The sequence below is a fragment of the Furipterus horrens genome, unplaced genomic scaffold (assembly GCF_987537825.1).
Source record: "Furipterus horrens unplaced genomic scaffold, mFurHor1.1.pri manual_scaffold_17, whole genome shotgun sequence".
In the NCBI taxonomy this organism is placed as follows: Eukaryota; Metazoa; Chordata; class Mammalia; order Chiroptera; family Furipteridae; genus Furipterus; species Furipterus horrens.
In genome coordinates, this window is record NW_028327187.1 from 81,236,907 (window position 1) to 81,257,457 (window position 20,551).

The following is a 20,551-nucleotide window of genomic DNA, read 5'->3' on the forward strand; positions in this document are numbered from 1 at the left end:
GCCAGCCCTGAACACCTCTGTAGGTCTCTTGTGCTCCCTGGGAGAATCTTCCGTCTCTTTTCCAAGACATAGGCGCTTGCCACCTTATGACTTCTCCCCTTGGGAAAAAAAACTGCTCAGATTACCACCTCATTCTGTCACCTTGTTTTTTTGCCCCAAACAGCTCACTTTCGCTTCCACATGTTGCTTCCCGGCTCCCAACCGCTTCCCACTCCCCCAGTCCGCACATCTTTCTGAGCATCTTTGCCAGTCAATGGCAGCAAAATGAGATGCTAAGGGTATCCAGAGTCCCGTGAGCTGGATAGCCATCTGCCTTGACTGACCCAAGGGGTCTTTTTCTTACCTTTATACTGGACAAGGGCACGGGCGTTTGGGGTGATGCTGAGGTCATCAGACCCATTTCTGGAGTGGCCACTGGACACTGCAATAGATGAGGTGCTGGACTGGGCTCCTGACAGGACTCTGTGGCTGGTTCTGTGGCCAGATCTGGGGCTAGTTTTATCGCTGGTACTGGTATCGGTTGTGAGGCCGGTTCTGGGGCTGGGTCCGGAGCCGGTTCGGAGTCCTGTTCCGGGGCTGGTTCTGAGATCAGCTGGGAGTCTAGTTCTGTGGCTGGTTCTAGGGTCATCTCCGGACAGAGTTCTGGAGCAGGCTCTGGACAAAACTGTAGTGCCGGCTCTGGCAAAGGCGCGTGGAGCGGTGAAAGAGCCGGTGGTTGCCATTGCAGCGGTGGCCACGGTGGTGGTGGCTCTGAAGACTCAGAGGGCTGCTCTCCATCCTGAGGCGGGGCAATGCCCCGGGCCACGGCTGCCCGGCGGTCCATAGCGTCACACTGCCTCAGGTCAGGGAAGCTAGTGCTCCTGAGCTTGGAGGGCTAAAGTACCCTTGGGCGCCCCGCCCCCTCCAGTTCAACAACCTCTTGCAGCCTGCCAAACTTTCCCCCGCCCAACTCCATGGCTGTCTCTGCTTTGAGGTTTAACCAGGGGCTCTCAGCGTCTCCCAGTGCTGGAACACGCCCCTCGGTGAGCGCACACCTCTTCGTAAGCAGCCATGGGCCAGATGGGCGGGAATCACAGGGGCTTGCGATGCGAACGCGGACTGGACAGAGCACTTGATGACCTCCTATCGACTGACTAGCGACTAGCAACGACTAGCAACGAACAAGAGTAGGGCGGGAGACTATAAGGGGAGGGGGAGTAAAGAGGTGGGGGGGTTGGAGCCCAGCCACACTTAACCCTTTAGTGACTCAAATGCGAAAAAAGAAAGAAAGAAAGAAAAGCCAGAGGCGAACTTGAGGGTCTTTGCAATACCCCTAACCACTTAGCTATGAGCTGCTGCTCAGAACAGCTTCCTTCCTGTGTCTGCTCTCCTACCTCAGCAGCAGGTGAACCTAGCCTCGGACCAACCTCTTGCTCCACATCTCCAAGCCTCTGTGGGCAAGTAATCCTTTTTTTTAACCCGGGAAAAGAAATTAACCAGGATGTGTGTGTGTGTGTGTGTGTGTGTGTGTGTTGTCCTTTGGATTGAAGTAAAATTTACCCGCCTCTTCGTTTTTTGCATTTCTGAGGTTTGCCATATCTGAGTGGTTTGCTGTTGGGTACAGGATGTGGGGTGCTTTGGGAAAGGTGTGTGATGAGGGAGGGCGGGAGCTGTGGCTTTCTGCAGCCTTCAGATGACGCTCCGCGAGTAAGGCAAGACTGTCCGGGAAGTGGCACCTGGGCTGTATGCTCTGACGTGGAGGCTGCCCTGGTCCCCGCAGTGACCAGAACATCTCCTTGGCTCGCCTTTACCAACGGGGGCTTGCTTTTTTCTTTTAGCTTGACTTCCCAGGCATCAGCAAGACTTTACTGAACTTGTTAATATGTGTTTATGTGTGTGCGCGTGTGTGTGTGTATTTTGGACTGGGGGGAATTCACTGCCAACACCCACACCTTTTTCACCTCCTGATTCTTAAGAAATACTGTGACATTAGGGACCAAAGATTATGTGGAGAAGAGAATGGCCAGTCACTGCCACAGCACCCTTCCTACCACATCGGGAGACTTGAGAAGCTCTCCAAATTGTTAGTTATGGACACATACGTACAGAGTATCACCTTAGTCAGACCTAAGCTCAGAGGCCAATATACTGCAAAATAGCAATTAAAAATTGAGAAGACCACCTGCTAAGCCACTGTCGTGTGGGAGTTGGGGTGAAGGAGTACCTATAAACCCGATTTGAAATATGACAAGTACATTTATCTCTGACACACTTATGCTGCTGTTGTGTAACAACCCTCCTCACCCTCTCCTCCCAGTCTATCTCCTCCACTAATTTTTCTTATTTTTTTCTGCTGACATTGACCCACCCAGAATTTTCTAGAACCTGCATCATTTTTCTGTTCCCTACACCATATCACAGCACTAAATAATACTGGAGAAGACAGTCTCACCTAGCCCTCTCCCAAGACCAGAATCTCTAATGAGATCTGTACTTTCCAGATCCTCACTGCAGCATCACAGCCTAAGCCCACCCTTTTGGAGAAGGGTTACATGGCTTGGCAGCTACTAAGCTAGTGTGGGTACCATCCTTAACCTCTGGAGCAGGGGAAGCCCAGGGGAGGTAAGCCTTGTCTATCAAGTTCCCTCACTGATGACAGGCCTCCTTTAGTAAATACACACAAAGTGTTTAGCCTCTTCACCCTCCTTGGACCTTTTCTCCTCTCTCCTATCCCACACTCAAGCAGCCAAGCTACTTTTAACCTTAACAGTTCAGGACTGAAACATCCAGATGCCAGATCTGACCAACCAGTAAGCCTACACTTGAAACTCACTTCTCAGGGTTTTACTTTGGTGAAATCTCTGTCTTTAGACAGTGCTAATGTCTCACATTTAAATAGTGTTTTCACTAAACCGTGGCATATAGTCAGAAAGGTTGAAGGCAGGAGAGTCACTGAAGAGAATGGCCTCTTTGATTGGAGAGTGATGGGGTGGGGTTTTGGCATAAAATGAGAGTCATCAAGCAGGACAACACCAGGGGACAACTTGGAACTATTGCTTTATATATGTTCATTGGTACTCTTGTCTATAATTCTATGCTTAATCACAAGGAGTCCAAAATTTATGATGTAAACTCCTGCTGTAAGGTCACTTTGAGGCTGAATGCTAAAATGGTTATTTGTGCATGGTTTTTGCTCCATTATGGTGAGTTGTTAGAGATATACTATTTGGATTATAGTATGATTTTTTTTGATCCCATCAGTCTCTTCTTTATTTAAAATTTTTTTCCTTTAAAATTTTATTTATTTATTGTTTTTCTATTACAGTTGTCCCACTTTTCCCCCATTGTTCCCCCCACCCAGCCCAGCCCTTTTGCCATGGTCAATCCCCACCTCGTTGTACATGTCCATGGGTTATTTATATTAGTTCCTTTACTAAACCCTTCCCCTACTTACCCTCCTTCTCTCCATTCCCCCCTCACCCCTGTATTTTGATTAATTTAATTAAAAAATTCTCAGCACATCACAAGCTGCCTTATTGCCTTATGTTATAGCAAGGTTTTGTTTTGCTCTTTAGTCTCTCCTGAGCTCAGCATTGAATACAATGCTTTATGGGAACATGGTGGGTGGGAGCATGGAATAGTTAGAATGGGTTGATTGATGCCTCACTTTCAGGAACCTTTGCTATATCTTATTTACACCTTCCTCTTCCCCATAGTCTACTAGTCTCTTAACAGAGAAAGCTTTACTTACATGTTTGTATATTTTCTTCAAAACCTAGCCTGGGGCTGAGACCATAGTAAGGATTCAGAAAATGTCTGTTAAATGGTTGATTCTTTGCAGGTTACTGGTTAGGAAAACTCTGACTCCAAAAAACCTCCGCTGCCTTGTGGCATACCTCTTCAGGGGAAAGGCTAAGGGAGTAAACCCCGACAGAAAATCCGGAGCCGGAGTCCCTAAGGCGGTTTGACGTTGTAGTCAACACCGGCAACTCCTGCGGCGCACCTGAACCCAAGCTGTATCGACTCCGTCTTTCCCTTGGACCCTTCAGCTGCGAAGAGAGGGGGGGTCTGCTGCATGGGCAACAGCAGACCCTCCATATTACCCTGCCCAGGCTCTGTAGCTTCAGCGTCATCGTAAGATGTCGATTCAACACGGGAGGAGACAGATACTGTGTCACTCCCGAGTCGGACTGCACAGCCATTCTCGGCAGTGCAGATAGACTCTTAAGAAGCTACACCATCGTCTCTCGAGACGGACGGCTGCCGACGACGACGACGACTGGTTAGGGTGTCTGTTTCTTCTGCTTTGCTTTTTAACAGTGTTTGATATTTCAGTGGATTAATGATTGCCTAAGAAGCTTTTCTCTAATTGAACAATAGTGATATAAAGACTAAGAGCTACCAAAGAATAAGAATGATGACCATCTCCACAGAGGCTTGCACAAACATGGATGGTTCTGGACGTCCAAGGGCAGACATGGTCCCCAACCTGGGATATTTGGACATGTTATGTAAGTTACCCAACTGGGCTAGGTCAAGGATAGATCAGTACAATGGGACCCTATCTTTGAGTATGCAATGTGCTACCTCGCCTCTACCTCCAGCATTTATCTTGATTCCACTCAAAATAAGTTCATACAACCTAGCACAGAGATCCTTTGATTTCAGGCATTCTAGGAGAATGCAAAAGAGAGAAAACCTGAGAAAAATGGCAAAATTAAAACTCTCTCCTTCTTTTTTCATTTTCTTTATTAAATGAAAGAATAAGAGTGCTAGAGTAGAAGCCCCCTTTTCCCGACCATTAGCTTTGATTTCCCTAAACCTTCCCTTTTAGAGCAATTTATGTAAGAAATAGATGCCTTTCCTGAGTCTTAGCAGCTGTCAACCTTCTGCCACCTCCCACCACCTTAGCAATGTGCAAAGCCAAAATAGCAACCTTTATAATATTCTACTAAATAAAATAAAGAGGTGAAATGAATAATAGAATTTAGGAAGAAGGTAGAGGATTCAAACACTTAATTTAGGTGGTATTAACATGCAAAGCTGTTATCCTTCACTTGCTCTGGTCTCCTGGGATTTGATTGAAATAGAATGGGGAGTTAAAATGTTAATAACTTGCATTTATATAATGTCTTCTGATTTTAAAGTACTTTCACATATATTATATTGAGCTTCACAACAAATGTATGAGACAAAGCAAATCTGAACTTCCACTCTACACCCCACCCCCTAAACTTTTACAGATGAGTAAACACAAGTTCAGTGAGATTAAGTGATGTTAGGTGACAGAGATAATTAGTGGTGGAACAGACATTTAAAACTTGTGTCACTCAACTTCCAGGTGAGGAAGACCAGCATGTATTGCTGAGTTGGGTGTCATGAGACAAGGACTGTGTAAATCCTCTGGATTGCAAAGTGGAAGTCTGCCTTAATGCCCTTCTATTTCCCCAGCTTGCAAGAGGAGTTGTAATTCTCACATTTTTACCTTGAGGTTTCTCAGCTTCTCTCTCTCTCTCTCTCTCTCTCTCTCTCTCTCTCTCTCTCTGGATGGTAGTTAATGATCTATAACCAAGCACACTATAGGAAGTCCTGTTTAGAGGAACCTTTTCTGAATACTTATGTAATAAAATAATCCATACAGAGTGTACTTGTTTTATTGGTTCTGCTTTTATATTTTTTTTTGAAGTTAAGCAGTCCACAGTTAATATGCATTTACTACCAGTCTGAGGTGTATTCAGTCCTTTTAGGTGCCATGGGGAAGGAGAAGAGGGAGCAGATATAGCAGACATAATTTGTTCCCTCAAGAATCATTAGAACTTGCCCTGACGGTGTGGCTCAGTTGGTTGGTCGTTGTCCCACAAAATGAAGGGTCATTGGTTCAAGTCCCCAGCCAGGGCACACGCCTGGGTTGCATTTCGATTCCCAGTCATCACCTATAAGAGGCAACTGATCAATGTTTCTCTCTCACATTGATGTTTCTCTTCCTTTCTTTCCCTCACTCTCTAATAAATAAGTAAATAAATAAACAAACAAATAATAAATAATCTTTCAAAAGAAAAACAAAACAACCAGTGCCCTTAAAAAAAAGAGAGCTATTAGAACTTGGTGGTTGACATAATCCAAATACAGGTGAAAAAACAATATGTACAAACGCAGATACCAGTTTATGATCATAACACCACACTTTATACTGTGTGTGTGGTTTGGGACAATGGGAACAAAGCATGACAACATAAAAAGGAAATTTGCAAACGAAATCAGGAAATCTCTCTTCAGATTAAGTTTTTACCACTAAACTCACAAGCATGACCTTGTACAAATTATTTAACACACCGGGCAACACAATTTTAGGTGAGTTAGATCTGACACTTGTTTTTGACTAACTTTTGGCATCCGAACCCAAAAATGATGCCAGTTTTTCTCTATCATGTCAAATTTTTAAGGTATAGGATACCCTCCCTTTGCCCCTAAAATTATACAAAATGTACATACAAAGGAAAATAAAGAAAAAATTACCTGAATATACTGTTTATTTAGTTATTTTATTCATATAAAGGCTATATATTGTTACTGTAAGCCCAATTGTGTACAAGTAGTAAAGTTCTGCTACCAAACATACATATTAAGGTATTTTATCTTTTCAAATGACAGGCTAGGAAATGCTAAAACAAGATAATTTTTTAAAGTATATTTTATTGATTATGTTATTACAGTAGTCCCAATTTTTTGCCCTTTGCTCCCCTCTGCCCAGTACCCCCCCTTCCCTCCAGCAATCCACCCCCCTTAGTTCATATCCATGGGTTGTGCATATAAGTTCTTTGGCTTCACCCTTTCCTATATTATTCCTAACTTCCCTCTATTTTGTACCAACCAATTATGCTTCTTAATCCCTGCACTATTCCCCCACTTCTTCCCCTTCCCCCTCCCAGCTGATAACCCTCCAAATGATACCCACACCTATGGTTCTGTTCCGTTCTGGTTGTTTACTTACTTTGTTTTTGTTTTTCAGATTCAGTTGTTGATAGTTGTGAGTTTGTTATTATTTTAATGTTCATAATTTTGATCATCTTCTTCTTAAGTAAATCTCTTTGACATTTCATATAATAATAGCTTGATGATTGTGAGCTCCTTTAGCTTTACCTTGTCTGGGAGCACATCATCTGCCCTTCCATTCTAAATGACAGCTTTGCTGGGTAGAGGAATCTATGTAGTAGGTCCTTGCTTTTCATCATATTGAATAGTTTTGCCAGTCCCTTCTTGCCTGCAAAGTTTCTTTTGAGAAATCATCTGATAGTCTTATAGGCACCCCTTTGCAGGTAGCTCTCTGCTTTTCTCTTGCTGCTTTTAAGATTCTCTCTTTACCTTTAACCTTTGGCATTTTAATTATGATGTGTCTTGGTGTGGTCCCTTTTGGGTCTAGCTTGTTTGGTACTCTCTGTGCTTTCTGGACTTGTATGTCTATTTCCTTCACCAAATGTGGGGAGTTTTCCTTCATTATTTCCTCACATGAGCTTTCAATTTCTTGCTCCTCCTCTTCCCCTTCTGGCACCCCTATGGTTTAGATGTTGGCATGTTTAAAAGTTGTCCCAGAGGTTCCTAAGCCTCTCCTCACTTTTTTCAATTTTTGTGTCCTCATTCTATACTGGTTGACTGTTTTTTCTTCCTTATGTTCCAAATCATTGATTTGAGCCCTGGTTTCCTTCCCTTTACCATTGGTTTGGTATGGAGTTTCCTTCGTTTCATTTGGCATATCCTTCACTTCTTCCCTTATGTGTTTGCCATATTCAAGCATATCTTTTAAGCCTGTGAGCATCTTTATCATCAGGGTTTTGAACACTATGTCTGTTAGGATGGCTATCTTCTTGTCTGTTAGGTTGGCTATCTCCTCGTCGTTACTTCTCCCCATGGAACCTTGATCCATTTCCCCTTTTGGGCCATACTTCTCTGTCTCCTCATCTTGACAGGCTCCTGTGTTTGTTTGCCTCTGTGTCTTAAGTAGAGCTGCCGCTTCTGTTACGTTATAAGGGACAGAGCCTTAGGTATTTGTTAGTAGAGGGCAACCCGTTTCACCACGTTGTGACGCTGTGTGGGGGGGAGGGGTTGAGAGGGAACAATGCCACTTGCTCAGCACTCACCCCTTTTCCAGGCACTTCTCCCACTTTGCTTGGAACCAGTGCCTCTCCATTCATTGCCCTGGACATCGCTCCCAGAGTGGGTGGGCCTGCGGATGATCCAGGAACATGGGGGCCCTCCAAACAAGCAGACTCCGCTGAGAGACTGGCAATATCCTCCTCCGCCCCAACCCCCACTGGCCTGCACAGTCAAAAGCAATGAGACCTTATTTTCCCCAGCGCTGGGACCGTCAGCTGAGCGGTCTGGTCTGGTGCTGGGAGCGCTTCCCAGGTATCCCTCCCGACACTTTAAAATATGTGACACCAGCCCACTGCCACCACAGCCACTGCTGCCACCACACCGCATCCTCCCCACCGTGGCCCCACCCCTCCCACCTGTCTGGATGAGCATCTCCTCTCCATACTTTTGTCTGTTAGACTTCCATGCAGCTCCACCCTCTGGAACTTCTGGTTGTCCCCAGTCTCGAGTTAGCTGTATTCTCTCCTAGCCATGGAGGGGGATACAGCATGTCGGTTGAGGCTTCCATCTTGGCGGGATGTCCCAAAACGAGATACTTTAAACAGTCTCCTTTAGTTGGCAAAGCTTGAACAAATTGCTTCATGAGACCCAGTTTTATGTGTAGAGGTGGGAATATAATGTTCTTTCTGTCAACAAGTGGCTCATGTAGAATGTTTGGATCACCAGGTTTGAGGTCAGATCTTGGAGGCCAATTCAACTCCACCCAATGCTTCTCACGAGCTCTGCTGTCCCACATACACAGAAAACAGGGATACTTGGGGTATCCGCATTGCTGACCAAAAAAGAAGCAGTCCATTTTGTCAACAAAGATGATCCAATTGTGCTTGTGATATTGCAACAGATCAATGACTCTCTTCATGTCTTCATATTCTTCACAAAAACAAACTGAATGGCCAATTGGGACTACACCAAATAAATTGCCCTTGTGGAGGAGGACACACTTCAAGCTCTGCTTTGAGCTATCGATGAATAGTCACCATTCAGTTGCGTTATAGGTTGGAATTCCCAATTCTTCCATTAAATCATGTATGTTATGGCAATACACAACGCCACCGTCACTTCAAAAGTTCTGCAGAAGTGTTTCCAGGACAAAATAAAACTGAAAGAGTTCATTAGATCCAAACCACTGTTATATGAGATGTTAAAGGGACTGGTTTAGAAAAAGGAGGATCAAGACAATGAAATCTAAAATGAAAACTGCATCACAAGAAACAACAGAAGCTAGGGAATTGAAACAAAGGCAAACTAAACAGGCAACAAGACTGGAAAAAGAACTATAGGTACGGGGAACATATTGGGGGGAGGTCAACAGGGAGGGGGAATGGGGAGAGGGAGGGAGATGATATAAGCATTAAGGATCATGGTAGGAGGGAATGGAATAGACAGAGAGAGGTTGAGAAGAACTGTATGCACAACTAATGGACATGATCTAAAAGGGGGGGACAACTGGAGGGAGGGGGGCCACCGGGTGGAGGGGAGCAGAGGGAAGGGAAATTGGCACAAATGTAATATTATAATCAATAAAACACATTAAAAAAAAAGTTCTGCAGAAATGCACCTTCTATTGATCGTAAGTAGGATGACTTTGTTCCTTTTTCTTTTCTTTTTTTTTAATTTTATTTTTTGGTTTTTCAATTATAGTTGCTCCATTTTTCCCCCATTGCTCCCCCCTACCCAGCCCACCCATTCTCCCACAATCATATCCCTCCCTGTTGTCCATGTCCATGAGTCATTTATACACGTTCCTTGACTAAACTCTTCCCTTACTTATCCCCCTTCTCTCCCTCCCCCTGCCCCCCTATTGACTGCTATTCTGCTCCTTGTCCTATTTAGTTCATTTGTTTATGTTGTTCTTTAGTTTCCTGTATTAAATTAGGTGATATCATATGGTATTTTTCTTTCTTTGCCTGGCTTATTTCAATAAGCATAATTCTCTCTAGTTCCATCCATGTTGTTGCAAATGGCAGGAGTTCCTTCTTTCTCTCTGCTGCATAGTATTCCATTGTGTAAATGTACCACAGTTTTTTGATCCTCTCATCTACAGATGGGCACTTAGGCTGTTTCCAGCACTTGGCTATTGTAAACAGTGCTGCTATGAACGTAAGGGTGCATAAGTTCTTTTGAATTAGGGTTGAAGGATTTTTGGGGTATAATCCTAGCAGTGGAATCGCTGGTTCAAAAAGGCAGTTCCATTTTGAGTTTTTTGAGGTAATTCCATACTGTTTTCCACAGTGGCTACACCAGTCTGCATTCCCACCAACAGTGCAATAGGGTTCCCATTTCTCCACATCCTTGCCAGCACTTGTTGTTTGTTGATTTGTTGATGATGGCCATTCTGACTGGTGTAAAGTGGTATCTCATTGTGGTTTTTATTTGCATCTCTCTGATGGCTAATGATATTGAGCATGCTTTCATGTGTCTATGAACCTTCTGTATGTCCTCTTCAGAGAAGTGTTGTTCAGTTCTATTGCCCATTTTTAAATTGGGTTGTCTGTTTTCTTGATGTTGAGTCATATAAGCTCTTTATATATTTTGGAGATCAGTCCCCTGTCTGTGATGTTATTGGCAAATATGTTTTCCCATTTGGTTGCTTTCCTTTTCATCTTGCTGATGTTTTCTTTTGCTGAGCAGAAATTCTCAAGAATAGGGTGTTTGTGGACCTAAAAACAAATTAAGAGATCGAGGGCAATTTGAAGGAGGATTTTAAAAATGGATCTTTTTGAAGTCTTTGACTCACAATACTATGGCTTAAATATGGGGGAAGGCTGATGAGAAGCACCCATCCAGTCCTGAACTGTCAAGGACCTAAACTGAGCTCATATTAATAAGAGAAAAACAAATGGCTCTAATGCCATAGACAAAGAAGTTGGTAAAATTTCATGTAACAGGTCACAGGCATGTATAGTAGTAGGGTGAGGTGGGAGAGAGCAGAATTAATAGTATCTCTGAGATGATGGTATTTAGAGAGAGTGGCAATGATTACCTTAGAACTTCCATTGTGTGGTATTAATACTGGAAGCAGGCAGACAACTGCAATAATCATTCTCAATATTTGTAAGTAAGTGTGTTTGTGTGTGTGTCCTTATCTGAAAAGGAAAAAGTATTATTTTAGTAAGAATTGTTCCTGCTCAAAATTACTTTACTACTTTTACTCTCAAAAAAAAAAAAAAAAAAAAAAACCAAAAAACTGCTTTCTGGCACAAACCAGGGGTGGGGAATAGTGATGGAGGAGGGAAAAACAGGTCCAGGGAAAGGAAATTAAGAAAAGAGGGTTGACAGAATTGCTATGATGAAAATAGTTTGGGAGAAAGGTAGCATTCTTTTCCTGTGAAAAATGAGTTTTATGTTCTTAGATGCCCCTTTTCCTCTTTCCCTGTAATTCTCCTTTGTTACTGAGACTTAGCGCAAAATGCACAATTCATCAGTTCTGTGGTAAGAGGGAATTTCAGGGAAGAGTCTATACACAATTAAAGTGACTTGCAAAGACAAGGTGTCACATAACTCAATTGTCTTAAATGAAGATTAAGGCATTATACAGCCATTTCTAGGACCTCCCTGTCATCATTCATCTTTTAGTTTTAAAACCATATCACCTGGTTGTAACGTTTGGGGCTACCGCCATTTCTGGTAGGTCCTGTTCCCTTTTATCACAGTACATATACCAGAAAGAGACTAAATTCCCTCTCTTTTTCTCTCTCAGCTTTACAGTTCTCTGCATTAACAAGGCCCTTTCCCAATAGGGCCTCAGACCCTTTACTTGGCCTTAGGAGAAAAATTGCACCAGTGTGACCATTGTTTCTACCCAAGATTTCTTGGTATTGCTTCATTCATTCATTTCACAAGTAATTACTGAACAGCTACTATGTGCTAGGCACTTGTTTGAATGCTGAGGATTAACCAGTGGCTAATACAGACACCAGCACTTATGGGACAGGGGCTAGGGAAATGCAGACATTAAGTAAATAAGCAAGTACATAAATTAAACGTGTTTTAGAGAATGGTAAGTACAATGAAGACAACAAAACAGGATGATGTGATAGGAAGTGCCTAAAAGGCTACTTTGATCAATATATTTGCTTATTCACTTAATCCTATAACATATCCGAAACAGTTGGAAATTACTTCACCAATATTACTATCCTCAAACCTAAGTAAAGTTCAAGATTTTGTCCCACAACTTTTGATTTGGAAAGTTTTCAACCCTATAGAAAAGTCGCAAAAATAATATAATGAAGACATGTATTCTTGATTAATATTCACCATTTTTGTTAACATTTTGCCACATTTACTTGATATCTATAACTCTTCTCTCTCCCTCTTTTTCTCAGTCTTCTCTCTCTCTCTCTTTGGCTGAACCATTTGAAAGTTACTTTAAGTATTTAAACATGTATCTCCTAAGAACAAGGGCATTATTGTACATACACAATGTAATTATCATATTCAGGAAGTTTAACCATGATACATTAATTATTATCTAATAAACAATACATATTAAAATTTCTCCAATAGTCCCAATAATGTTTCATATAACTTTTTAAAAATATAAATAGAGGGTCAAAATATAGATTGCATTTAATTGTTATTGTTTCTTTAGTCTCCTTTAATATAGAATATTCCCCAGCTTTTGTCTTTCATGACATTGACATTTTTGAAGAGTACAGGTCAGTTGACTTTTTGACTGTCCTTCGAATGGGGTTTGTTTGATTGTGGAAGACACCTCTAAAGAGCCAATTTTTAGTTGAGTCCTGAATGAAAAGAAAGATCCAGCCATGCAAACATCTGGAGAAAGCAGTTCCAGGCAGAGGGAATAGCAAACACAGTCTCTGAGATGGGAACATGTTCAGTGTATTTGAAGAAAAGAAAGTAGACTAGAGTGGCTGGATCCTAGAGACAGGGAGGGGGGAGTGGTATGAGGTGAAGTAAGATAGGTAGGCTTTAGGTCACGATGAGCCATATATAACTCATGAGAGTTAGGATTGTATTCTAATTCTAATGGTAAGCCACTAAGAGTTTAGTCAAGTGCTCTACTCCTGATAAACCACTAGGAGTTTAAAACAATTTGGTGACATGATCTACTTTAAAATTTTCAAGTGGTTTTTATTTTCTAAAAATATTACTTTAAATGCAGTTTAAAGAAACAAATGCCTCTCCAGAGGCAACTACTTTGAACTCCTTTTAGCTAAATGGTATGCTTATAAAGCTAATTAATCATTTTCAGATTAAAGCATTCTATGGAAGAGGAGAATTTAGCTCATTATCACCATCAGCTCCCATGCACAAACAAAACAGACTTTCCATGTTACCATTCTCCCCATATAGTTATGTCATAATTTTGTTTATATCAATATTCAGTGTCTATATTATTCTGACTACAGAAATCCTATTCACAATTGAGTTATATAGTATACTATAATTACTTTTCCTTTCTTGCATATCTGTTTATTTTTAATGAAGCTAATAGTATTCTAGCTTATTCGTTTTTATTCTTTTTCTATATACTTAGCATTGCTTCACTTATAACCTGTTCCCCAATTGCTTAATCTCCTCTCAATATGTGAATGTGAATTGGCTCTTCCATCAATTTCATCTTCTGGGAGACATACTTTTGAATTGCTCCAAAATGGCCTAATTGCTCTCTAGATTTGTGGCACTGCTCTTATTCTGCAATATCCCTAATCATTTTGAAAGCATTACTTCATTATCTTCTAATTATTAACTTTTGAGAAGTCTAAAGCCATCTGATTCCTGATCCCTTGTTGTTACGTTTATTTTTTTTCTAGAAGTTGTTATGGTTTCTTTTTTTTTTTGCCCTTCGTGTGCAGTGTCACGTTGATAGACCCTGGTGCATATATATTTTCTTCCATTGTGGGCATTTTGTGGCCCCTTTCAACCTTAAAACTGTCTTTTAATGTTAATAAATTTTCTTGAATTATTTATTTCATATTTTTCTCTCTAATTTTCCCGACCTTTTTTCGTAAACTCACTGTTCTGTTGTACTTCCTGGACTGATCCTGTAATTTGCTTATATTTTATCTTCTATTTCCCTTCTCTTTATCTGTTTGCTCTACTTCTGGGTGATCACTTCTGTTTTTATCTTCCAACCCTTCTGCAATACTGCAATGCAATTCTAACACTAACTACCCAGAGTTAGTATAGTCGTCACTGGTTAAGTGCACAGTTCCCAACACAATAGTCCTCATTTCAGATGCCGGCCACAAGTTCAGGGCTCCCCCAGGCCACTCATACTTCTGATCAACTGGCTACAAATTTAGGTATTCTCACAATCCCCTTAGGTTTGATAATTCTATAGAACAACTCACAGAACTCAGGAAAACACTGTGCTTACAATTACAGTTTTATATAAGGGATAAAAAGGAGAAGTAGCCAAATGAAGAGACCCATAAGATGAGGTCTGGGAGGGCCCCAAAGTGGAACTTTTGTTCCCCTGCTTCCAATGTGATCAAGATTCATCACTATCCTAGCAGAGTTTTTATTATGGTTTTATTACGTAGACATGACTTACTGAATCGTTGACCATGTGATTTAATTCAATCTCCAATACCCTCTTCCTCCCCAGAGATTAGATTGGGCTGATATCATCTGGCTCAAAGCCCTAACCTTTAATGACATGGTGTTCTTTCCAGCATGGCCAGCTCCCTTCTGAAACTATCTAGGAGCCCACCATGAATTACCTCATTAACATTAATTCAGTGATGATCTCAGAAACCCACCATGAATAACAAAGACACTCATATCACTCAAAAAATTTCAAGGATTTAGAACTCCATTCCAAGACTCTGGGACAAAGACCAGACAAATTCCTTATTATACAATACTTACTAATAAGAAATTCAAAAACAGAAATTTTTCAGAGTAATTTTTGTATTCTGAGTATTCTTTAAAAAAGTCATTCTCTTCTTGTTTGATGGATGCAATATCTTCTCCAATATCTTTGAGAATAATAATGGTTATGTTTCATGTTTTTTTTTTTTCAGTTCTTGGTTAACTTGTTGGCTTAGATCTCTATCTTTGATATCAGAAGCTTTCCTCAGATACCTCATCATCCTTGGCTGTCTGCTTATATTTATAAATAGGTTCCTAGAAATCTCATTAGAAGGTCAGAATACTTAGTGAGACTTGTAGACTGTGAATGCACTAGTCTCCAATTGTTGTGTAACAGATTACCACAAGCTTTGTGGCTTCAAATGACACCTATTGATTAGCAGGAGTTAAAGCCTAGCATAGTTGGGTTCTCTACTCAGGGTCTCACAGGTTGCAATTAAGGTGTTAGAATGCATTTTCTCCCTGAGATTCAACTGTGAAAGAATTTGCTTCCAAGCTCATTCCGGCTTTTGGCAGAATTTATTTCCTTGTGGTCATATGACTGAGGGCCCTAGTTTTTACTAGCTATAGACCAAGGGTACCCTAAGATTCTAGAGGACACACCTGGTTCCTCAAGGCCACTAGAAGTTTTTTGCTACCCTCTTATTTTGTCAAGCCCACAAGAAACCCCAGCCCCAGTCTGCTAATGCAGAACTTTATATAACATAACTTAATCTTAAGAGTGAATCCAGTCATCTTTGCCATATTCTGTAGGTCAGGAGCAAATTACAGGTCCTGTCAGCATTTAAGGGGAGAGAATTACACAAAAGAATAAACACTAGGAGGTGGGGCTCACTGTGAATCAACATAGGTCTATCTATCACAATGGGCTTCACTGCAAAATTGTCTAGTTAGGTTATTTCATTGGGTAACCCCTATGTTAGCATATTTAATTATTTTTGGGGTTTTTCATGTTCCCAAAGAAAAATATTCTAATACCCTTCCTGGAGGTTATAAGTCTAACTGCCAGCATGCTGAGAATCAAGTCAGGTAAGGGACTAGAAGTCTCAACAATCAATATGTAAATTTCTTAATTTTCCTGTTTTCCATAAATTACCACTGTCTTAACTGTGCTCAATATTAAGCCCAGCCCAAAGACCCTTTGTTTGCTCTTAAAAAAGAATAAGCCTCACACTCAGGAGACTTCCAGCCAAGATGGAGGCCTAGACTGACAAGCTCCATCTCTCTCCACAACTAAGAAGGAGTACAACTACTGCAAAACCAGAAAGAACCAGAAGTTCCAGAAAATAAATGGAAGTCCAATGTATGAAGTTATAAAGAAATGGTGCTTATCTGAATGGGTAGGAGGGGTGAAACTGGGGTGGAGAGGTAAAGTGGTGCTGGTGGCAGCAGCAGCGGCAATGGTGGCGGGACTGCGGTAAGCACAGACACCCATATTTAAGGAGAGGTGAGAAGCACCTGGGGAGCACCCCCAGCTGCAGACCAGACCTGTGAGCTTGTGTTTCCAATGCCAGGGAAGGCAGACCTCCATTGCCTTGGACTGTGAGGCCCAGAGCGGGTGGGGATGGAGGAGGAAGCTCCCAGTCTCTCAGGGGAGAGTGAAGGGCAGAAATCCATCTTGGACCCCCACCCCCACAGAAAACACCACAGCATGGTGAGAAGGGTCGCTTGGTAGTGACGAGTGCACAGGGCTCTGCCCCTATAATGTAGAAGGTGTGACAGCCCTGCCCAGGAAGCAAAGGTAAACACAAAACTGTCAGGATGGCACAGATCATGATAGAGATCCCAGTCGCACATCTGACCAGAAAGCAAATATCTAACCTAATGAAGCAGCAGATAGGAAATCTTGCTGATGCACAGTTCAGAGCTTTGGTTATAAAAATGCTTACAGACCTAATAGCAGATCTTAAACAAGACGGGGAAGGAATGAAGGCTAGTCCTGCTGAAATGAACAAAAACACACACAAAACTAGTGGTGAGGGAAGGAAAACCAGGGATCAAATCAACAAATAGGAACATAGGGAAGGAACAAACAGTCAACCAGTACAGAAAGAGGAAACAAAAAGTGAGGAAAATGAGGAGAGGCTCAGAAACCTATGGGACAACTATAAGTGTGCCAACATCCAAATCATATGGTTGCCAGAAGGTGAAGAAGAAGAACTAGAAATTAAAAAGTTAAGTGAAAAAATAATGAAGCAGAAATTTCTTAGCTTGAGAAAGGAAATAGAATTACAGGTCCAGGAAGCACAGAGGGTTCCAAAAATAAATGGACCCAGGGAGAACCACATTATAATAAAAATGTCAAAAATTGAGGATAAAGAGAGAATATTAAAAGGAGCAAGAGAGAAGAAAAGAATTACATACTAAGGGGTCCCAATAAGACTCTCAGCTGATTTCTCAAAGGAAACTCTGCAGGCAAGAAGGGACTGGCAAGAAATATTCAAAGTAATGAAAAGTAAAAACCTACAACCTTGATTACTCTATCCAGCAAAGCTGTCATTCAGAATAGAAAGGCAGGGAAAGTGCTTCCAGGAAAAAGTAAAACTGAAGGAGTTCATCAGATCTGAACCACTGTTCTATGGAATGTTAAAGGGACTTGTTTAGGAGAAATAGGATCAAAACTAGGAACATTAAAATGAAAACTGTATCACAACAACCAACAACAGAAGCTAGGGAACTAAAACAAAGGCAAATTAAGTAGGCAACGAGAGTGGGAAAAGAAGTATAGAGATGGGGAACATTATGGGGGGAGTTCAGCAGAGGGAGGGAATGCGGGAAAGGGAGGGAGATGGTACAAGAATTAAGAAGCATAGTAGGAGGGAGTGGAGTAGATAGGGAGATGTTGAAAAGAACTATATGCACAACCAATGGGCATAAACTAAGGGGTGGGGACAACTGGAGGGAGGGTGGGTCACTGGGTGGAGGGGAACAAAGGGAAGAGACATTGGGACAACTGTAACAGCATAATCAATAAAGCATACAAAAAATAAAAATAAGCCTCTCATCTTCCAGTTGAGAGGAGCACAGAGACAATCACTGAACTGTGTGAAGTTGTGGATTGGATCTTGGGCTCTAACAGCTTAATAAAAATACAATCAATACTCTACATTCAGCCTCAATTTTACCCCCAATTCCAGAAGTACTGGTACTACCAATTGCTGAGCCTTTGTAGATTCTTGCTGTGAATTGTGCTGCTTATCAACTTTTCCTCACTATCAGTTTTAGACTCAATTTCCTCAGGAAATTACCCTTGTATTTCTATTTTCTAGCTTCAAAAACTATATTGTTACAATCATTTATTCCCAAATTACTATCATTTTAGTGAGATTTGGCAAAGCAGTGGAGGTAAAGGCATGTGATCAAATTGTTATGGTCAATGGGATTTCCTAATTTACATCTTAAGATTACATTGACCTTTTTTTTGAAGAACAAACTATGATAGAAGAATAGAGAAGCTGGGAGAATAGTTAGGAAGACAATCAGAGATACTTAAGAGAAGAAATAGAGCTTGGCAATAGATTGAAAACTGGGAGCAGAGAGAGAAAGGAGATGTCACTAATGACTCCTAAGCTCATGTAGCAGGATGGATGGTGCATTTCATTTATTTCTTGATTCACTGTTCCTCAGGTTATTTTCCAGAGCTGCCATCAACCAACTTCCCTCACTACCACAGTTGACGTCACCACAAAAATGACTCAGAGAAAACCTGACATCCTTAGGAACACAGTTTCTATAATAAGGAAAGCCTAATTTAACTAACAGCAACCACAACAATTCCCATTTATGGGATGATTATCAGAAGCCAGGGTCCATGCTAAACAATTTCCATATATTATTTCATTTAATTTTTTTCAATATCCCTGAGAGTTAAATATCCATCTGTAGTTCATTGCTGTTGAATCCATAAAGTGGATAGTTTCCAAATCAATCAAGTTTTATGGAGTATAATTTCCCTACAAATCATGTCAGGGTCTCTACAAGTGATAGGAGGGAACATTACACCAGCAATTAGTCATTTGGTGTCCACTCTGAACCTGTGGTAGGAGGCAACTGCTCTTTATCCATACTGCCTCCCCTTTTCATTAACCACCTCCTTTTATTCTTGTCTGAAAATATGTTTCCTTTCATAATCTTCTCTTGTGCTTGCACTATTTCCCAAGAATGTTGACTTCTTTTCCAGTTGCAGCACAGAAGAGCAGCATTATTTTACTCTACCCCTTCTTCTTCATAGAAGAAATGGAGTCTTGGAGTGGAGATGAGAACTTTGCCAAATCTGTAAGCTTCTGTGGAATTTCAGAAATAAAAGACTTGAGGATGAAAATGTATTGAACTGCTCACATAAACATAGCCTAGAGGAAGACAAACAAGAGGAGCAGAATGAAGTGAGTTCAATGCAATTTGAGACTTTCCCTGAGCTTATTGAAGAATAGAAGAGTTAGAGGAACTGGGAATAGACAGTATATACTAAATTAACTCATCACTAATTATATGGGGTTGCTGTCCCTAGGGTTAAGCCTAGAATGTCTTAGTCATCTTTGGTTGCCATCGCAAAATACCATAGACTGAAGTGGCTTAAACAATAGGGATGTATTTCTCATACTTCTGGAGACTGAAGTCTGAGATCAGGATGATTTAGTTCTGGTGAGAGCTTTTTCCCTGGCTTGCAGGTCCCCTTCCTGCTGTCACTTCATATGATGAAAGAGTGAGAAAGCGAGCTCTCTGGTGTCTTTTTAAAAACCACTAATCTTGTCATGAGGGCCCACCCTCATGACTTCATGTAAACTTAATTACTTCCCAAAGTCTTCACCTCTACAAAGCACCACATTGGGGGTTAGGGACTTTAATATATGAATTTTGGTGAGACACAGTTCAGTTCGTAGCAGAGGATCAAACTCTGCTTTGCCAGGTCCTCATTAACCTTATCCAAACTGTTAATCAATATAATGCAAAATATAGGACATTGACAACAAAGTCAGTCAGCAGACATGGTAAGATTGTATGAATGTCAATGTTTTCCTTGGTGTCTTTAGCTATGGTAATGCCTGTAGAGCTGACTCACTCTTTGCCTTTAACTACTTTCTTTCTGTTGAATTCTGCTTGAATTTTCACTCCTCTGTAAAATTCTTTCTTTTGCACTGTATTAAGCTTCATCAAGACATATTTCAGGTATGATGATAAAAAGAGGCAACTAGATTGACTGACTACATACTGAAATATCATAGAGTTTCCTCCATTGATAAATATTATTTTTGTATGACTAGTGAAGATGGGTGAGTACAAGTCAGAGGATATAGTTCTTAAAAGAGTTTGGCTTTTTTGGAGACAAGACTAATGAGGGAGGGAAGATCTTGTAGTCTTGACGACATTACACATGTGTTCTCACTCCTCTGTGGAAACCAAAATTCTTCTTCAGTGCCAAGAATAAATGTACTAAAGAATAGAAAAGAATGCCACAGTGCCATAAGTTTTAACTAAATAACTTAATTTCTTAGTTATTGCAGTTCCAGTTGCTGCTACTGAATTCTTCCATCATTGCCTTAGCCATCTTTAGAATAGAGTTCATATAGCTACCCACTAT

General features: G+C 41.2%; 1 protein-coding gene across 1 annotated transcript in view; it reads right to left on the minus strand.

Moving 5' to 3' along the window:
• Window positions 1-823, minus strand: part of DGKK (diacylglycerol kinase kappa) — a 147,744-nt gene extending 146,921 nt beyond the window's left edge. Inside the window, exon 1 of the mRNA XM_090265033.1 lies at window positions 344-823. Within this exon, the coding sequence (XP_090121159.1) occupies window positions 344-823 (480 nt within the window). The remainder of the gene's footprint in view (window positions 1-343) is intronic.
• Window positions 824-20,551: the final 19,728 nt, after the last annotated feature.